The sequence below is a fragment of the Typopeltis vanoorti genome, chromosome 1, assembly GCF_054136105.1.
Source record: "Typopeltis vanoorti isolate ZY-2024b chromosome 1, IOZ_Tvanoo_1.0, whole genome shotgun sequence".
NCBI classification, from domain to species: domain Eukaryota; kingdom Metazoa; phylum Arthropoda; class Arachnida; order Uropygi; family Thelyphonidae; genus Typopeltis; species Typopeltis vanoorti.
The window spans coordinates 159,234,031-159,250,781 of record NC_143549.1 but is presented as its reverse complement, the minus strand read 5'-3'; the positions used below and the strand labels follow the sequence as shown (position 1 = coordinate 159,250,781).

The 16,751-nt window shown below is 37.0% G+C and overlaps 1 protein-coding gene across 1 annotated transcript in view; it reads left to right on the top strand.

Moving 5' to 3' along the window:
* LOC150110581 (uncharacterized) overlaps positions 1-16,751 on the top strand; it is an 851,360-nt gene that overhangs the window by 568,210 nt on the left and 266,399 nt on the right. Inside the window, 2 exon segments of the mRNA XM_090402114.1 lie at positions 744-863; positions 16,249-16,381. Coding sequence (XP_090258240.1) covers positions 744-863; positions 16,249-16,381 — 253 coding nt within the window.

Below are 16,751 nucleotides of genomic sequence, written 5' to 3'. Positions count from 1 at the left end.
AAGTTTCTGCAAATCTATATTAGTCCTGCTCTGATGATGCTAATCCAAATTACTAAAGAAATATAAATATTATTATTGTCATCAACAGGACCTTCATGCAGCTATATATCATGAAGAGGTCTACTGCAGGCACCCTTAGTCTAACATAGAAACCTTAAACTTATTATCTGAATTCTCAGTCTTCATGCAAAAAGACAACTTCTCACATTCTTACCACTCTTTTTTTGAACAACTACCAGGGATTGCTCTTTGTCTTGTTTCCTCCAAATATTCTAACATTTGAAAAAACTGCTGAACCTCAGCCCAACAGCTAAGAACATCTATTCCAGCCAACTAGGGGGCATTCTTTTAAAACTTTAGATTTATGTAGCGCTTGTGAGCACACATCAATTTGTTCTTTGTTCATTGAAGATGGCGATTTATTTTGCTGAAATATTGGAAGTATTAATTAAAAGTTTTTTCTAATTAGTATATTGTATACATTGCTAATTTCTTTAAATAATACTGTTGAGAATGTTCAGCCTTTCTGCACATTTCTGCACTAAAACACCATTTTGCAAACTAGATTAGATAGCTATCAGCAATATGGTTTAATTACTTTCATTTTCATATGCTAGCATTGTTTTGTGGAAAGACTATAAAAAAATGGCTTCTTGCCCTAATTTTTTTTGTGAAGTCTGTAAATATAGAGAATGTGAATTAATTTAAAGCATGAATTACATTATCATGTAATTTATTCATAGGGTTCATTACCAGTTCTAGCCCTACAAATTCCGTAAAATTAAAAAAGATGTCCTCTAAGAAGACGGTTTTGTCAACGGGAAATGTGACATCCATTTCTAGTACTCCTCCCTTAGTTACAGGTAAGAAAATTGTAACACAAACTTTATGCATTGATTACATTGTATGCATGTGCATTGCAATAGATTTACTGGTGTCATGATTAAAAATGATGTTGAAACAATATTCCCAATTTTTTTTTTTTTTAGAGGGCATACTGTAGAAAAATTGAGAATTTTTGATTTTGAAAATTATACCATCTTTCATGCAAGTTCTTTCTCTGTATTTAAGTTATTCTCTTGATATTATACTGTAGATATATAAGGACAGAAAAAAAAAAATGTGATAAGAATAACATCAAGTGATACCATAAGATACTATGAGAGTATGACACTAGTGAAATGAGATGAAATGAGCTAACATCATGAATGGTGTGGTAGAGCTGTGTTAGGGGAATGGAGGAGTGCAGCTTGTGAACATGCGTGATGAATTTGGAGGACAGATGGAACAATATATAAGAATGAATTACATTCAAATGGAGACTGTTGCTAGAGTTAAAGTAATTAGAGGTGAAAGAAAAGTCTAATCAAGTAAGAGGTGATGTGAAAGAGAAAGATAATGAGATAGGTGAGGCCGAAGAAGTGCTCGTGAATGGACAAGAAAATGGGGAGGAAATCCAGGTAGATGGGGAGAAATACAGAGTGTGGATACTGGAAGCAGTTGGATGCATGTGTATATATGTTTGAGGCTAATCTAATCGACATAAGAATGGGATAGGATGCAAGAGAAGTAGTTGGCCTCCTTGCATTCCAAGGTCATATGTGGAGAAGTCACATCTGAAAGGTGGTGTGGGTAGGTCTGGTTATAGACAAAAAAAAGTGAGTTACTGTGTTTGCTAAATGCCCAAGTATCAGATATAAGGAGATGAAATTGTTGCATTGATTAATTTCACCTATCTGAAAATTGTTAGCATTAGTGAAACATAATTGGATGATATCCTAACAGGAATAGGGATGAAGGAGTGGGATATATATATATATATTTTTTTTTTTGTAAGGAAAGGAAAAACATGATGAGGGGGAGATGCTATTGAAGAGAGCAGAGGAATTGTGCTCACACAAGGTAGAGATACAAAGAAAAGCAAATAGCGGTTAAGAGACAGTATATTGTGTGTGTGTGTGTTCATGTGTGGGTGTGGGTGTTTGATTACAAGGGTGTTCCCAAGGCCGGCAGCCAGTAATTATAGAAAACTCAAGAGACAGCATGGTGCAAAAGCATGGAATTAAAAGTTAGGTGAAAAGGAGATCAAAAATTGTTTAACAGTAATGGTGTCATAAAATATTATGAAGGTTAAATAACATTAGTGTCAAACAAGTGAATGGAAATATTAAGCATTCACTGTGGGATAAAAATGGAGACAATATAAGATATGAAGTAATTATCTGCGCGAGGTTTATAAGCCAGCCTGGTTGTCTGAGTGGTTAGCATGTCCACTCTCCAGCCAAGAGGCTGCAGGTTCGAATCCCACCATGGGTATGGATGTTTGTGATTGTCATACAAACTCTGTGTGGAATAGGAATCCACAACCCTACCACTTATTCTAGCAGAAGACTTCACTCCCAAAACCTGGTGAGGTACAGAAGTGATCATAATATGGTGTCTACAGACGTCAAATGTGAAAAATTTATAAATTTAATTTCAAGGTTTATAAAGAACAACCTGGGAAATTGACTCAGTTAAGGAAAGCAAAAGTGCAGCATCAGTAGTAATTAACCAGGGCCAAGGAAAATTCCAGAGATATTTATTTTGGCATGAGTTTAATAAAAGAAAGAATGATTATAAGAAGATGATGTTGGTCACTTGAAATGGTAGACTGGTAACCACATCAGAGGATATAGTTAGGGTATTTGTTAAGGTATTTTATATGAGATGTCATAAGGAACTCAAGTGTAGCGAGTTCGGTGGATGAGGGAAATGATAATAAGTGAGCAGGAAGTATAGGAGGAATTAAGTAAACTTAATGTTATTTAAGGTAACAGTAATAAGGAAATAAAACTTGATGACATATCACTGCATGTCTTAAGGAATATTTTAGTTTATATATTGCAGCCTTGTCATACTTGTTAATTTCCAAAGGAATTGAAAGAGAGTAAAATTATTACACTGCACAAACAAAAAAAAAAAAAAAAAAAAAAAAAGGAATAGGATGGGCTTCAAATCTAGGTCAGTTTATGGTCTGGAGTTGTAGGAATGTTGGAGTTGGAGAGAGCAATGAGTTATACAATACAAAACTGGATCAATATGTAATTCTTTGTGATAGCATTGGTTTGCTAAAGGGAAGTCATGTTTAGGCACCCTACCAGTGGCGGCCCGTACATAAGCACTGCGACACTGCAGCACCTCCAAGGAAAAAATGAAATTTTTTATTAAATTTTGTTTGTGTTTATAAATAATAACAATGCTTACAACATTATATAAATGCCGTACAACATGTTCAAGTTTACAGCTTATGTTTTGACATTGATTGAATAGTTAATAATTGGAATTGTTCAATTAACGCTTTAGATTATGAAACAAATGCACTGTGATCTAATGCCGATATTCGTTTGTGCTTGTCATTGCACATTTCGTCATTCCCACACTGCTCAAACAGCAGTGTATCTTTAGTATGCTTACGTGCCTTATTTCTGTGAGATATGAAACGTTTATTATGCATGTGTGTGGTGAACTATTTCTTGTAAATCTTATTTTATTTTGTTAAAATAACATATAATTATTTAAATTATTATAGATACAAGGCTGAATTATGACTAGTGTCACTGTTGAAAATACAAAAAGAATTATTTTTTTCAATTATTGTTACATGAAACAAATGCACTGCGATCTAACGCCGATATTCGTTTGCACTTGTTGTTGTACATTACGTCATTAGATACACTGCCATTTGGCAGTGTATCTTATGCCTGTGCTCGTTATTTCTGTGAGATATGAAACGTTTTATTGGCACGTGTTTGTGGTGAACTATTTTTTTGTAAATCTTATTTTATTTTGTTAAAATGACATATATTTATTTATTTATTATACAAGGCTGAATTATGACAAGTGTCACTGTTGAAAGTATGAAAAGAATTATATTTTTTCAATTATCGTTATGCGAAACAAATGCACTGCGATCTAACGCTGATATTCGTTTGTGCTTGTCATTGCTATCGATACGAAACTTTTATTATTGGCGTTTGTTCGTGGTGAGGATGAAATATTTTTAATAAAGCAATTTTTAATATATAAACTTATTTATTAATAAATTCGTTACTAGTTAAGATAAAAAGCCAAATGGCTAGTTTTCTGGCACCTTAATATAGAAAATAAGGGGATAAACATCCTTTGTTGTTTTATAGCCAGTAAGCGAAACTGAAGATCGATAACTACGATCTCTAAGTTTCATGCCGAAAAACTATCGTGAAGGCAATTCGAAGTAAAGGTGGAGCAAGCTCCCTCACTATTCTTGATATTTTATCATAATGTAAAACACAGCTCCTAGGAGATGTACTGCCATTACATTATGAGGAGAGGTCACTACCCAGACCGGTTTCAACCTTTTTTTTTGAGGTCTCATCAGTGAGTAGGTAGACCTGGAAGATATCAAAGCTTAGTGAAAAGAACATACATACCTTCACTATACGAATGCCATAAAGGTGTAATTATATTTTAGTTAAGATAAAAAGCCAAATGGTTAGTTTTTTGGCAGCACCTTAATATAGAAAATAAGGGGATAAACATCCTTTGTTGTTTTATAGCCAGTAAGCGAAACTAAAGGTCAATAACTACGATCTATAAGTTTCATGCCGAAAAACTATCGGCGAAGGCAATTCGAAGTAAAGGTGTTGAGACCTCAAAAAAGGTTGAAACCGGTCTGGGTAGTGACCTCTCCTCATAATGTAATGACAGTACATCTCCTAGGAGCTGTGTTTTACATTATGAGAAAATACCAAGAATAGTGAGGGATCTTGCTCCACCTTTACTTCGAATTGCCTTTGCTGATAGTTTTTCGGCATGAAACTTATAGATCGTAGTTATCGATCTTTAGTTTCACTTACTGGCTATAAAACAACAAAGGATGTTTATCCCCTTATTTTCTAAATTCTTTACTAATTAGGATTTTTTTTTTTTTTTTTGTATATGCAGCATCCCTACTTAAAATTTTCACCGGCCGCCACTGCCTCTGCTTTCATATTACAACAGGGTGACTATGCATCGGACAAGGAGTAGTATATTTAAGTTTTGCAAAGGCCTTGGATTTTGTTAGGCAACAGATTTGAGATTGGGACAGGTGATTTGCTGTCAAATAGGTATCAGCAAGTTGTGTATGGAGATGGTATACTGAAAGAGAAAAGTAGTAGCTAGTATGTTGTAGGGGGTTTTCTGGGACTTTTGTTAGATATTTACTGGAAGTAACTGGTTTGCCACATGGGTCTATTTTGGGATTCTTGTTAGACATTTAATGGAATGAAAACAGCACAAGGAATGAATTAAATGACAGATCCTACATTCCAATATTTCATCTCTATCACAGAAACATTTTTTCTTTGGGAACACAATATAAATTAGAACATATATATTCAAAGTAAAGTGAGGAAGGCTGTCCTCTATGTCCGCTGGTAGGCAGCCATGGTTATAACACAGGATACCCAAGAAACATACCTAATAAGATTCTCCCATCTAATCCTGTGTGAAGGGGTGTCCAAAGCATGGCCTGCCTGTCCTGACTTGCCAATAATAATGTTAGTGACTATATTTTTACATTCTCCAAGGCAGATGCTAACAGATCTTCTTGTTGTTGTTGTTGTTGTTGTTGTCGTGTCCTTTGAAGAGTCTTAGATGTTTCCGTGTGCTCTTTGTACTGCTTTGGCTATGTCTGTGATTTTGTTTGTATAGAGCTGTTGTTCAGGATTAGGATCTATTTCTTGCAAGGCTGCTGTAATTGCTGGACAGGTAAAGATGTGAGTGGGTGTCAGTTCAGTATTGGGGCAGTTGTTGCAGTTTCTATATGTTCTCGTATCATCTGTATTGATCTTCATTCCTCTATAATGTCCTGTTCGTAGTCTTGCTATCGTGGTGGAGGTCCTTCTGTCAGCATTGATCTCGGGAATTTGATGTTGTATCATTGATTTCAATGGAATTAGTTTAGCTTTTGCTAGTGCATTGACATCAGCAAGAGTTATCATATGAGTTTCTTGGTTGAGTTCTCTGGCCTCTTTTGCTAATTTATCAGCTGCTTCGTTGTGATCAATGCCTACATGAGCAGGAATCCATTGTAAAATGCAACTTTTACCTAAACACTTTAGATGATTTAAGAGTTTATGGATGTCTTGTGTGAGCTTGGTATTGCCATTTTTGATTGCCTCCATAGCTGATCTTGAGTCACTATAAATTATAATTCCTTCAGATTGTTGAGATGATGTTAGATTTAAGTAGGCTTCTAGTACTTTATTTATTGCGTAGAGTTCGCTGGTAAAATTGGAAGCGATTCTCCCAGATCCAACTTTTATTGAAAGTTTTTCACCTTTCGGGAGTAGAAGGAGAACACCAGCGCCTCCATTAATCATATTGGTGTCTGATGATCCATCGGTATAACAAATAACCTGTTTGGAGGATGAAAGAAGGTTGATGGTATTTAGGCCTTTTTCTTTAAGCATTTCTTTTGGTTCTTTTTTTGTACAGAGTTTGGTAAGGTTTAGATTTATGGAGGTATTTGAAGGTAAAGGACTGGAAAATAGAGGTTTTTAATAAATAAATAAATGGATAGACAAGAAAAAAGATCTTCTTGTCTATCCATTATAGGCTAAGTCACAGTCAGAAGAAACTTCATACATTCCAGGATATATTGGAGGAAATAGAGTTTGTCCTTAGGAGAGCAGATTCAAGTTGCTAATTTGACATGTGGTGTGAAAATTATATTATATTAGTACTTTGGCTGTCTTTTCAGATATACTACTTCAGATATACAGTATAAGAATAATGTTGTTTTGTTCTTTTGTGTGTGTGTGTGCGGGCGTGCGTGCATGCATGCATGTGGGTGTGTGGGCAGGAGGGAAATGGGAATGGCCATATACTATTTTAACTATTTTGTTTGAGCTGTAGCCAGTGGCCAAGAAAGGGTGACAAAGATAGTTGAGTTCTGTGGAAAGGGTTGCATCTTTACAGCAAATAGCCCTGTCTCTTTATCTAAGTGTTTCTAGAATTCCATGTTGTTGGGCTGCATGTTATGTAGATATCTGCCTTTGTGTGTGCTGTCTGTCTATAGATGGAAAAAGATAGTGAACCATCTAAAAGATGTGTGTAATGTGTCAAAAAACAGAGAGGCAGTCATTTAATTATTTTCCTAATGTGAAGTGAATTTTGGTGTATTGGCTATTAAGGTAAGTTACAGAAGAATCCCAAGTGTCTTGCCTGAGGCCAAATGGCAAGCATTATGAACAAAGTGTAACCACACTACGGGTTTGAAAGTAGCTGTAGCAGGTACTTAGAGAAAAGTACCTTAGAGTCAGATACTTTTCTTTGAGAGAAAAGTATTTGTCACTCTCACGTAAAAGTAAGCTGTATCATTAATCTGTTTGTGGACTTTGACTAGGCTGTTTAAGTTAAGTTTCAGCTCGGACAAAGTTCCAAGGGAGTGGGTGGAAGACAAAATAGTTCATTTGCATGAAGATGTTCCAAGAGTGCAGTAGAAAATTATAGACCAATCAGTATCTTGCAAGTCGTGGTAAAAGTATTGAAAAAGTTGGTCAAATACAGAATGCAGGAATGAGCTGATTAGAACATCATACTCTGTTGAAGGGAATCCCCCCCCCCATCTTTTAGTAATTTGCTATTTAGGAGGAATTAAAGATTAAAGTAAACTTAATGTTATTTAAGGTAACAGTAATAAGAAAATAAAACTAGATGACATATCACTGCATGTCTTAAGAAATATTTTATTATTATTATTATTCAGGCCTCCATGGAGTCAAAACACTCATCGTGGGAGGTCCTTCCTAAGAAACACAAAGTCTATCATACCACTCCTTAAACTCATTGACTGTTCTCGCTCTCAATACTCCATCAGGCAATGCATTCCATGGTTCAACCACCCTCCATGCAAAGAAACCACTCCTCACCCTCTTGCTCACAGTTTCCTTTCCTAACTACCAGGGATGGCCTCTTGTTATCACTCTTTCCTGCTATTCAACCAAGCGAAAGAACCCAGTGTCGACCCTGTAACCACCTCTCAACAGTTTAAAAGTCTCAATCATATCACTTCTCCTTCTTCTATCCACCAAACTCTGCAGTCCACATTCCCTCAGCCGATCATCATAACCATCTTTGTTATCTGCCTTTGTACCCTTTCCACAGTTAATTTATCCCCTTCAAATCCTGTGGATCAAATCTGAGAACAATAGTCCAAGTGTGGTGTGATCATGGTCTTATACAACAGAATGATAACCCTCTTATCTCTGCAGGTCAGTGTCCTTCTCATTATTGCAGCAATCCTCTGTGTTACCTTCACCACCTTTGCAATACGTCCCCTAAATTTCAGGTTTCTATCAATCATCAACCCCAGACCTCTTGTCTCCCTACTTCCTTCCAGTATAAATCTGCCCATAGAGTATGCAGTGTCCCATCGATGTTTCCCAAACCTCAAGACCTTACATTTTGCTTACATTAAACTGAGACCCCCATTCATTTGCCTCTATCTAGCTTATTCAAATCCTCTTGCAGGGCTGCCACATCTGCACTATTACTACTAATCCTTCTCAGCTTCGCATCATCCACAAATAACTGAATAATCCCTTGCAATCGACTGACAATGTCATTGATATAAAAGTTAAACACTATAGGTCCCAGTACTGAGGTGGGACCCTACTTGTAATTCTCTGCTTCCTTGAAACTGACCCACCACACACAACTCTCTGATACCTATCGGACAGCCAATCCTGAATCCAGTTGACCAATCTGACATCCAGACCCATGTGCTGCAACTTAAATATCAGCTTATCATGTGGCACCCTGTCAAATGCCTTTGCTAAGTCTAAGAAAATGGCAGTATATGCCTTTCCCTAATCTAATGCTCTTGTAACTTTATCATAAAAGACTAGTATATTGCTAAAACAAGAGTGCCCCTTCACAAATGCATGTTGACTCTCACAGATAACATTACCCTCATCTGCCCAGTGCTGTATACGGTCCTTCACTACATTCTCCAAGATTTTACTAACTACTGATGACACACAAACAGGCCTATAATTAGACACTTCCAGTGTGCTACCACCCTTATGCAATGGCACTATCTTACCTTCCTTCCATTCCATGGGCACCTTTCCTGGAGCCAGACTTTCATTGAAAAGCGAGATCAAAGGCACTGTCACTTCCTTAGCACATTCTCTCAAAACTCGTGGTGAAATACTATCCAGTCTCAAAGCTTTACTGACATCCAGAGTACTTAGTATCTGAAACACACTCTCCTCCTGTACCTCTAAACCTCGAACCTGCCCTATCCCTCTAGCATTAAAACTGACTCTAGGATGAAATACTCCAATAAAGTGTTCATTGAACAATTCCACTATGTTCTCTGCATCAGTCACTCTATTCCCATTTTATACCACAATATCATTCTTCCACAGTCATTTCTCCTCATATCTAAAAAATTCCCTAGGATTTTCTTTGGATCTTAGGGCCAATCTCCTCTCATATTCCAGTTTCGTCTTCCTTACCATACTAGTCACTCTTCTGGCCTGTATCTTATGTTCTTCATGCATCTTCTCTTTACCTGTCTCCTTATATCTCTTCCATAGCCTCTTTTTCGCATGCAATTCCTGTTTAATATTATTTGTCATCCACTTTACTCCGAATTGTGTCCTCTTGTTCACTTTTAGTTTATATATGGCAGCCTTGTCATACTTGTTAAGTTCCAAAGGAATTGAAGTGGAGTTATTATACTGCACAAAAAAAAAAAAAAAAAAAGAAAAAAAAAAGGTGATAGGACAGGCTTCAAATTCTAGGTCAGTTTGTGGTCTGGATTTGCAGGAATGTTGGAGTTGGAGAGAGTAATGAGTTATACAATACAAAACTGGATCAATATATCATAATTCTTTGTGATAGCGTTTATTTGTTAAAGGGAAATCATGTTTAGGCACTCTACCAGTGGCGGCCCGTACATAAGCACTGCGACACTGCAGCACCCCGAAGGAAAAAATGAAAAAATTAAATACAAAATGAAATGAAATATAATGATAGTACTGTGTTTTGCGGGATGGAAAATCCAAGTTCCTGAGAAGAAAAACCCTGCCACCTCCATATGAGAATTGCTAACATGCCTTCAATTGATGAAAGCCCTTATAAAAGTTCTTTGCATATGAGATGGAATTCAAACCAGTCTTTCCAGCCAAAGAACTTCATACTAATAAGTCTTTATAACTGAGCTATGATGACTTATTAGTATGCGGTATCATTCTAATGGTGATATAACAATCTTGTAACTCATTCTAGCAGGCAAGAATCATCTGGTTAAACCAATATATTACGATTGGTTGAAAATATATTTTGTATTTTATGTCTATAAACTGTGTGCATTCTTGGGCTTGCTTGTCTGTTCTGCAGGATGAAAAGCTTTTCCATCTTTATCATCAACAACTGCGTAACAGTTGATGAAGAAGACATTCATATTGTCTGATCCTTTATGTAAATTTCCATTCTTTTCATAAATGTATATATTGCACATACTCTTATGTTAAAGAACAAATGTTTTTTTCCAAGATGTAGTGAATTTAGTGAAATTGTAATGTCCCTCATTTTGGCTATTCTGAAAAGCCATTACACAGTGTTTTTTAGACTCTAGTAGAAGCAAGATATCATAAAATTGTACAGAACTGTTGTTACAATGAACTGATTGGAAATGAAGAAATCTTCTTTGTTTGTGATATAACTTCCATCCCAGCTTTAATTTTTCTGATATATATGAGGAGTGGGTCTGGAAAGTTCTGATAAACACCTAGAACAAAATGATATTAAAGCAAACAAAAAACCACCATGCTCCACCACAGCAAATTCAAAAGAGAAAGACTATTCTTAGAATCAGCAGCAGCTCTCAGGAATCAAGCAAATCTTAACAAATATGGTTGCATTAAGCTTCCTAAGATTTGGGAAACGCTTATCACCAGAGCTCCCACTTTACATTCCAGGCTACCTACAACCGCCCTTAGAGGGCACTCCACCTAGATAGGACTTTAGTGTCACCCACGTAGTTGGGCTTAGTATTGTTTGTTATTTGTTTTTATGTTACATTAGTTTTTTTGTAATCCCTGATGACGTCTCATTGACTGAGACGAAATATAGAAAGAATTAAATTCTGTTTTTAATCCTTTCTGATTGCTGTATACAATCCATTAAGCCTCCAACATGATGTCCTCACAGCACTTAAGCTTCTACACACGAATTAAAGCAACTGATATAACCACAAGAAAGACATACTAGTAGCAGAGATATGAAGGTAACTTATATTCTTATATCCATATATGTTCTTTCTTGTGGTTATATCAGTTTTGTTCTGGGTGTTTATCAGAACTTTCTGGACCCCCCCCCCCCCTTCCATAAATGATTATGATACATGAATTACATGATACGTTGTCTTTTTTTTGTAAACTTATAGTACATTCATACCATGTATGACTAAGAATTTTTTATTAGTTTTATATAATTTTTTTTTTGTATTTTTATTATTTTTTACTTAGTCTAGAAACTCTGCTCTGGAGGCCAAACATGGAACTTTTTTCAAGCCACTTCAGGCCTCCAATGAGCAGGACAGTGGTCCTGCTCATTGGAGGCCTGAAGATGTGAGATGGGAGATGTGGTGGGAGATGAATTTCACTGCTCACACCAAGCAGTGAAATTCATCTCCCACCTAATGACCATCACAAACATCCATACCTAATCAATATTCAAACCTGCAACTTGTGGATCCACTAACCATGCAGCAATCTGACCGGCTCAAAGTTTCTATTATGAGTAGGACTTTACCACTTCTGAATAATCTTTACAATTCATGTATCTCTATGTCACTGACACTGTTGTGATGGGCTTAAGGTAATGTGCCATTATTAGTCAACAATGCAGCCTTGCAGTATGGTTGTTTAAATAAAAACATTACAATACCTTTGCCTTAAGACTGTAACCTGGATTTTTATATACATTTCTGATTCATTCTACATTGCTTTTCTACCAGTGAAATCAGTGGACAAGTCTTGAAGCAATAGGGAATTTGCTTTTTGGAAGATAAAACATCTGTCCTGGCTTTAATTTTCCTAATCTGATTTGCTTATTATTATTATTATGGACAACTCCAAGGTGTCATTAGACTCATCGAGGGAGGCCCTAACATCATGTCAAGAACAACTATTCAACATTCGCACAGTATCTATCATACTTCACCTTGAACTCATTCACAGTCATGGCACCTGCAACAGACTCTCGCAGCTAATTCCACTCGTTCACCACTCTCCAAGTAAAAAACCTAGCTCTAATACCCTTGCTAACCACACTCTTGTCCATTTTCCATGGATGGCCCCTTAGTCCTCCCACCACCAGTCCTTTCTCAAAAATATCTTCTGAATTAATCTTATAGAAACCCTTCAGTAATTTGAATGTCTCAATCATATCCCCCCTCTTCTGCCTATCAACCAATTTCTGCAACCCACAAATCTTTGCCCTGTTCTCATAAGGTTCATTCCATAGACCTGCTTTCATCTTGGTCACCTGTCTCTGGATCCTCTCCACCTCCTCTCCATCAAGAAGAAACCTTGGTGCCCATATCTGGGCATAATAGTCTAGTGGGGTCTTATCAAGATTCGATACAGAGGAACAATAACTTGCTTGTCTCTGCTCATCAAAGTATTCTTCAGTAACCAAGTGATTTGATCGGCTGATTTAGCCACTTTTGCGATGTGCCCCCTAAACTTCAACTCCTTATCCACCAACACTCCCAAATCCCTGGCCTTGTCAATCTCCTGGAGTACAGTTCCACCTATGTGGAATACTGCTGCTAATATTTTCACCCCAAAATGCATAACCTTACATTTTGCCAAATTAAATTAACATTCATTCTCCTTAGCCGAGTCCTCCAAACTATCCAAATCATCTTGCAAAATTTTGACATCCTGTGCATTCACTATTGCTCTACCCAACTTTGCATCATCAGCAAACAAATGAACATTTCCTCTCAGATCCTTTCTTATATTGTTAATGAACAAATTGAACAGTAGTGGTCCAAGAACAGAACCCTACGGCACACCACTAGTCACAGGCCATCTTTTGGACTCTAAATACTCCTGAATAAACTACTCTCTGATATCTCTCCATCAACCACCCTCCTATCCATCTCACCAACCCTATATCCATCTCCATATGCTGCAGTTTACTGATTAGAATTCCATGTGGTATCCTGTGAAAGGCCTTAGCAAGGTCCAGCAGACTCACCATAAACCCATTACCCTTATCCAGTTCAGCCGTCACTGTGTTATAAAACGTGAGCAAGTTACTGAGGCATTATCTACACTTCACAAAACCATGCTGTCCCCCATACAGTATCCCATTTTCATCTATCCATTCATGTATTTTCCTCTTGACTACTTTCTCCAAGACCTTGACAATGACTCCTGATATGCTAATCAGTCGGTAATTTTCAACAGCAGTCTTGGAACCTCCTTTATGCAGTGGAACTATTTTCCCCCTCTTTCCACCCCTCGGAACTAACCCAGACCCGATACTCAAATTAAACAAAATGGTCGAGGGCACTGACAATTCTTTAGCCGCTTTACATATGACATGAGCTAGTATACCATCCAATCCCACAGATGTATTCACATTGAGGTTTTGTAATAGACTATTCACCCTCCACTTCAATCGCCACAATTCCCTTATAAGCTGTTGGTTCCTTCATTCCTGCAATATCACCACCTGGATGATATACTCTTGCAAAGTGCTCACTCAGTAATTCAACTGTATCAACTGATTTGGTTACCTCCCTACCATCGGCATTCTTTAAAATCATTCTGCCGTATACATTTTTTCATGTACTTGCAACATATTGAAAAAACTGTTTGGGATTCTCTTTAGCCTGCATGGCTAATTTTCTTTCGTAATCCGCTTTTGCTTTTCTTACCACACTCGTTACCCTTCTGGCCTGTGCTTTATACCATTCATGTGCCTGCAGGTCACCTTTCTCCTTAAATTCCCTTCACAGTTGTTTCTTTTTTTTTGCAGCTCAAGCTTAATGGTGTTATTCATCCATTTAACCTTACTTGATTTACTATTCGGACTCTAGGTATACAGTCAGCCATTGCCTCCTGCAAACACTCCTTAACCATCTCCCATGCACTGTCAACATCCAGCACTTGCAGTTTTACATGCCATGGCACTGAAACAAGCAATCTCCTGAGCTTGTCATACATACCAGCCCGATAATTCCACATGTACCCTGTCTTCATTGAAAATTCCACACATTTATCCACCTCCCAGGTCAAGACCCTATGATCACTCTCACCAATTGGTGGCAACATGGTCATATTCATTACAGCTAAATTCTCAGATGCATTTACTAGGTCAAGCACTCTCTGACCCCTGGTATTTTCCATTACATGCTGTCACAGATAGTTATCCCCTAATAACTGCATAAAATCCAATTCCTTCCTCCTATGTGTCCTCTCCTCCTTCCAATCAATGTTACCATAGTTGAAATCCCCCATAATAATTACCCTCCTTCCACTCGTTGCTTCTATTTGCTTATGCATACTGTCTCCATCATCACCTGGTCTATAGCAGCACCCAACTGTATATTTTGTTCTGCTAGTCAAATCTCACACCAAATAGCCTAAAATTTGCTCTTTTCTCTATCCTGCAGTTCTACTTCTATTCTCCTTGGCTGCAGTTCATCAGCTATCATCAATAACACTCCTCCCCCTATTTTATTCTCTCTGTCCCTCCTGAACACACTATACCCCTCACATTCTATCCCACTAGCTATATCATCTTCTGTCGGCCATGTTTCACTAATGCCAATAACCTGTGGCCTGGAAGAGCCAACGAAGACCAAAAATTCTTCCTTCTTGTTCCTAATACTCCTGGCATGAAAGGCAGAAGCCCGTTAGTCCCATCCCTATCCTGATGCCTTATACTAACTATCCCATTCTGATTTGTTGTTCTTCGTACTTGCTCGGGCATATTATACACATTCATAAACTCAACTGCCTCCCTAAAGAATGCATATCCATTTCCCTCCTCCCCCTTAATAATTCTGGTTTCCCTGATTCTGCACATCCACTTTCACTTCATTTAACAACACTTTTTCCAATCTCTGCACACCAGATCCATTCAGATGCAAACCATCCATCTTATATAAATCCTTTTGCCCATCAAACTCACTCCACACATCCACAAACTCCACACCACTCCTCTTGCATAACCTGCACATAGAGTCATTTGCAATTATGGCCCTCCTTCTCAACTCTTCTCTGTCATAGCATGGCAACAGACTCACTATCTTAATTATCTCACTCTTTTCTTTTGCTATCTAGTAATTCCTTCAGGTCTTCTCTCTTAGCAAATTTATCACCTTTTAAATCATTTGTTCCTGCCACTACTATCATTTCTTTTACCCTCTGCTTTTGCTCTGATAGATTCACTTACATCCTTAATTTGCACACCCAGTAAGTACAATTTTAACAAACTCTCATCTATTATACCTCTTACTAAAGAATCACCGTACAACACTAACTCCTTCAATTTTTTTACACTCCTGATCATACTCTTATTTTTCTTATCATACATTTGCCTTTCATTAGCTGATGTCCTCGGTAAACAATTTTGCAAACGCTCAAGTTGCTGTTTCACCCTATGTATCACTCCACGCAACTGTGTGATCTCACTCATTGAACCTAACTCTTAATTTTTTTTATCCATTAAACCTTCACTCTCACTTTCAACACCACTCTCAAAACTATCTGGTACTACATTACAAATTCCTATGATATCACTATTTTTCTACATTCTGACTTTCAGCATCGACATCAATCTCTCAAAAATATTATGCCCAATGTGGGGCGCAAACCCATGACCCCGAGATTAAGAGTCTTGTGCTCTACCGACTGAGTTAACCAGGAGCTTTATGATACATGAATTACCCATGTGTAACTTCTTCTTCTTCTTCTTTCATTATACGTTCCTCTTTCTTTACAATTACACTCATAACTTTGTGTGATAAACATCCAAAAAAAAAAAAGATAAAAAACTAATAGCAAATAAAATATTGGCATTTAATCATTCAGGGTTACTCAGAAATAATGGCATTATATATCATAATTTTAGTATAACACTCATTTATTTCCTCTCATAAATTTATGGGATGTGTGTAATTTTTTTCTTCTCCTTTATAACTATTAGAGTCTAGATATGATATCTCTCCTGGAAAAAGACCAGCAATTTCTGCTCCCTGCTATCAGGTTTCATCAATGAATGAAAGTACCTCTAAGAAGTTATGTAAAAGGCATCCTTTGGCCTTAATTGCATATCCTTTGTATTTGGAAAAATTCTAAATGAAGATTTTGTACTAATTATATTGTTTTCATATTATGAATTACTTTTGAAATAGCATAATTTACTTTTATTTCAGTTCTGAGGTTTCTATTACAAGAAATTAATGTAACAAAAAAATTATGATTCAACATTTTGACATTGGGTTGCTTAAGGATTGAAAATAGATAGCTGGGAATAGACCCCCCCCCTACACACACATAGTCTTTAAGAAATGCACAGAACTGAAATTGCCTTTTAACCTAATGTTCAGTTCACTATCATGTGGTGTGTCCCATTAGCATCTATCCACTGGGATACTGCAGAAATAAGAATGAGCTAGCAGTTAGGACTTTACTGAGAAAACTGTGCTC